The 3,955-nt window shown below is 43.5% G+C and overlaps 1 protein-coding gene across 1 annotated transcript; it reads right to left on the reverse strand.

Moving 5' to 3' along the window:
• Positions 1-375: 375 nt before the first annotated feature.
• ier5l (immediate early response 5-like) lies at positions 376-2,658 on the reverse strand. Its single transcript, XM_027165599.2, has one exon. The coding sequence runs from the start codon at positions 2,471-2,473 to the stop codon at positions 1,556-1,558; it is 918 nt and encodes a 305-aa protein (XP_027021400.1). The 5' UTR covers positions 2,474-2,658; the 3' UTR covers positions 376-1,555.
• Between the last annotated feature and the right edge of the window lie 1,297 nt (positions 2,659-3,955).

Raw genomic sequence — 3,955 nt, forward strand, 5'->3', positions numbered from 1 at the left:
AGGGCTGATTACTGAATTGTCATGCAGTGTAACTCTTTAACATTACACAAAATAGGCCTGATGTTGGTGTAGGCAACACTTTACATGTCTCACACCTTTAAGGTTAGAGTTCTACAGCATTGTGGCCTCTGAACAGCATTGTGGAGCTGCTTAATGTGGTTGATTAGCTCTTATTATTAGTAACTGGGTCCTAACTGCCCACAAACTAATGTGAGCTGTATACGAACACATTTAACTAGAGGATCTGCTCAAGTGTTTCATTATGTAGGTTATTACATATTGTATTGAGGGTGCAATATGGTGAACACTGCTGTAGTTATGTGAACACAGTGCTTAAGTTAACTTAAGAAAAAAGAACTCAAGTCAAGAAAAAACTTATTTTTCATTTTTTATTAAGGTTATAAATTTTAAACAAATACTTTCTAAAACAGTTTTACCCGGTGATATACAATTTAATATGCACAAAAATACAAGAATACCAACAAAATATGGAGAGTACGTCTGAAAACGTCTTTAATTCAGTACACATAGTGCTTATATAATGTGAGGACTTATGGCTAACTTATGAGATTGCCTTTTTAGAACAAAAGGTCTAACATTGTAGAAAATAAAATCAAACCCACAAAACCGAGCAAATGCTGGCATCATGAATTACTGTGAACTTTTTTTGAGTGAGGAAAAGGAGGGAAATTTGCGATGCCAAATTGTCAACAACAACAAAAAGATGCCTGGTTGGTTCCATGACGCCTTGCATTCTGGGGGTTGTGGTGTTAATTGACACCAAGGTTGAGTGAGATGAGTTGACTGGCATAGATGGACTACAAACACACTGGAACTGCAAGTCGGTGCAGTAAACAAAATGCACCAGGTATTGCCACTTCAAAACACAAAAGACAACAAACCAGAGAGAGGAGTTTCAAATATTGCACCTTCTGTAGCCTACATGATTCCCTACGTGATATTAAAAAGGTGTAGTCAGAACTATGCCAGTCCCTCCATCCAGCCTCACATGGTGTTCATGTTAAGCAGCTCAGCTAGTCTTTCTGCCTGGAACCATTTGATAAAAAAAGATGTTAAAAGAAAGTAGAAAAAGCACGCAATCGTGGCTGAACGTGCAGTGTTAGGATGATCTGATGGTGTTATTTCAAACATTACACGGGTAATGTAATTTTACAAGACATCTTTGTGAAGTTGCTTATGAAACAACAACAAAAAAAAATCAAAACCTGTCGTGTGAGTGGTGAGAGCTAGCTAGCAGTTCCGCGTTGGGGTTTAAGGCAACGAAATTCGTTGATATCATTTCAGCAACAAAATGTTCGCGATGTCAACGTTGTCGGTGTATAAGGACATACACACACGCGCGCGCGCGCGCGCACACACACACACACACACAGGCAGTGGCAGGCGTCCACTGCGCGCCTCCCCACAAACGAACGAAACGAAAACAAACCTAACTCGAATGTTTTAAATAACGTTCTGTTGCAAAAATAAAGTCTCAGGCTTTGTACAGTTTATTTCATCATAAAGGATTTGAGTCTATTTCTTTACCATAGGGTCAAAAAGCTACGATGGCTCTGGTCCATGCCCCTAAACTCGCCAGCGCCTGCTTGCTGCAGAACTGTCCGTTGAGCGCTTGCTCGAAGTCCGCCTGCCGGCTCACAAGCCCCGAAAAACCCGAGCCGAAGATGGAGATGAGATTGGAGATGTTACACGCCTCTAAAGGCTCGGCGCTGCCCGCGTACGCGCACTCCTCCAACTTCTGGCGCTTGCACGGCGCGAACTCCGGCGTCTCGTCCAGCTCGGGCGCGTAGTAGCCGAAGTCCATTTTGCGCTTCCTGGCCGGTCCATGCGCGCTCAGACAGCACGGTGCCAGCGGCGCGCAACAGTCCTGGTGCAGGCAGCCGTTCTCCACCGTGGTCACGACGTGCGTGTCCAGGTCCAGCACAGTGGTCTTGCTGCAGTGCACGCCGCCCGACGGCGAGAAATCGCAGCTCGGCGCCACGGCGCACGCCTCCACGCAGCAACTGCGGTAGAACACAGCGTCCGAATGCTTACAGGACGCATCCTCGTCCTCTTCTTCCTCGGCATGGAGTACGAGAGACGCGGAGCACGCGCCCGGCTGCGGGTGTGGAGAGCGCGGGCCGACCGGCGAGAGCGCAGCGCACAGGCTGGGTGCAGGACTCGCCACGCCGCAGCAGCTTGGCTCCTCCTCGGCGTCCTCAGCCACGTCGAGCGGGTTCAGCTCCTGGATCTCGTTGCACACGGTCATGACCTCCTCGTACTGCTGCATCCTGTAGATCTCCGCGTACTTTTCGTTCATGTAGACCTGGCGCGCGTTCCTCAGCACGTACGACACCAGAAGGTTCTTGTGCAGCTTGATGCCTCCGCGCTGCGTCCGCGAGTTGTGAATCTTCCGTAAGGAGATGGAAATCAGGCTCTGCGCGTCCACCGCGCACTCCCCCGTGTTGATCATTGTACTTTTAGAGCCCTTTCCCACACTTCGGCGAAGGAAGCACTCGGGCTTTCACTCAGTCGAAAGCGCGGTATTTGCTTCGGGGGCGCAGGCTCAGTTTTGCTCTGTGGTGAAACATTGAACAAGACCGTCCCTGTCCGCTACTTCTTAACGAGCGAGCGCCAGCGATCATTAGCCTGAGAGCCGTGGTCAGAGCATATATACTGCCTTGAAGTTTCTGCCCACCGCGCTACGCTCCAATCGTAGAGCGGGAAGGCTCATGAGTGGCGTGAAAGTCCCGCCTACGTCTTTCGATTCTGGCCAATCAGAGACGGGCGGTTCTTCTGTACTATTCAAATTCCAAACTGACTTTAGCGAGCTGGAATGTTCTCATGAGGCGCTGAACAGAGGACACAGACTTTCTCTCTGTTTCATCTGTTTTACAGTTCTCTTTAACTTATTGTCCATGTACAACAATTTTTGATTTTCTCAGGCTTAGTGGTCTTAATTAATTTTTTAGAAAGTTATTTTGATCCAAAACTCATTTATTTATTTATTTGTTTGTTTGTTTATATTTTAATTGTTAAAAAAAGATTTAATAACTGCCTTCAATAACATTTATATATATTAATATTTATATATATAATAATTTCTACTGAAAGCTATTTATTATTTTGTAAATTGCTTTAATTCTTGCAATGCTTTAAATATATTTTCTGCATTTTTTTCTGAAGGACAAATGCTTAAAAAAAATTAAAATTTTATAAAAAATTTTTTAGCTTATTTACAGAGACAATCGCTTATTAAGAAGTTAATAATCAGTCCCGTTAACTACTTTTGTAATCTCTAATTATTGTTAATGATAGTAATGAATAAGAATTAACATGTAACTAATACACTGGTGTACTGGTATATATATATATATATATATATATATATATATATATATATATATATATATATATATATATATATATATATATATAAACCTCCTTTTTACTTCCTTTTTGCTTTAACCCTTCGAATAAAAAATATGTCTCATATATAGACTTTAAGAAAAAAATCAAACAAACCAACAAAACTGAAATGAAGGGTATTTGTCCATCTAGAGGAATCATTAAAGGCTTTATGGAGAACCTATGTGAAGACACCCTGTCTCTGTCCTAAGATCCTCCTTTTTTAAATGGATAAAATTGTAACACCATCGTATTACAGATTGTAACAGCAACAATGCAAATTCAAGTCAACAAACATCAAAATTGGTCATACTCAAAATGATGTGCAATACCTGTCAAATTGAATTGAGCATAGGATAATTACTGCTGGGGCACGGTGGCTTAGTGGTTAGCACGTTTACCTCACACCTCCAGGGTTGGGGGTTCGATTCCCGCCTCCGCCTTGCGTGTGAGGAGTTTGCATGTTCTCCCCATGCCTCGGGGGTTTCCTCCGGGTACTCCGGTTTCCTCCCCCAGTCCAAAGACATGCTTGTAGGTTGATTGGCAT

Source organism: Tachysurus fulvidraco, chromosome 26, assembly GCF_022655615.1.
Source record: "Tachysurus fulvidraco isolate hzauxx_2018 chromosome 26, HZAU_PFXX_2.0, whole genome shotgun sequence".
Taxonomy (NCBI): Eukaryota; Metazoa; Chordata; class Actinopteri; order Siluriformes; family Bagridae; genus Tachysurus; species Tachysurus fulvidraco.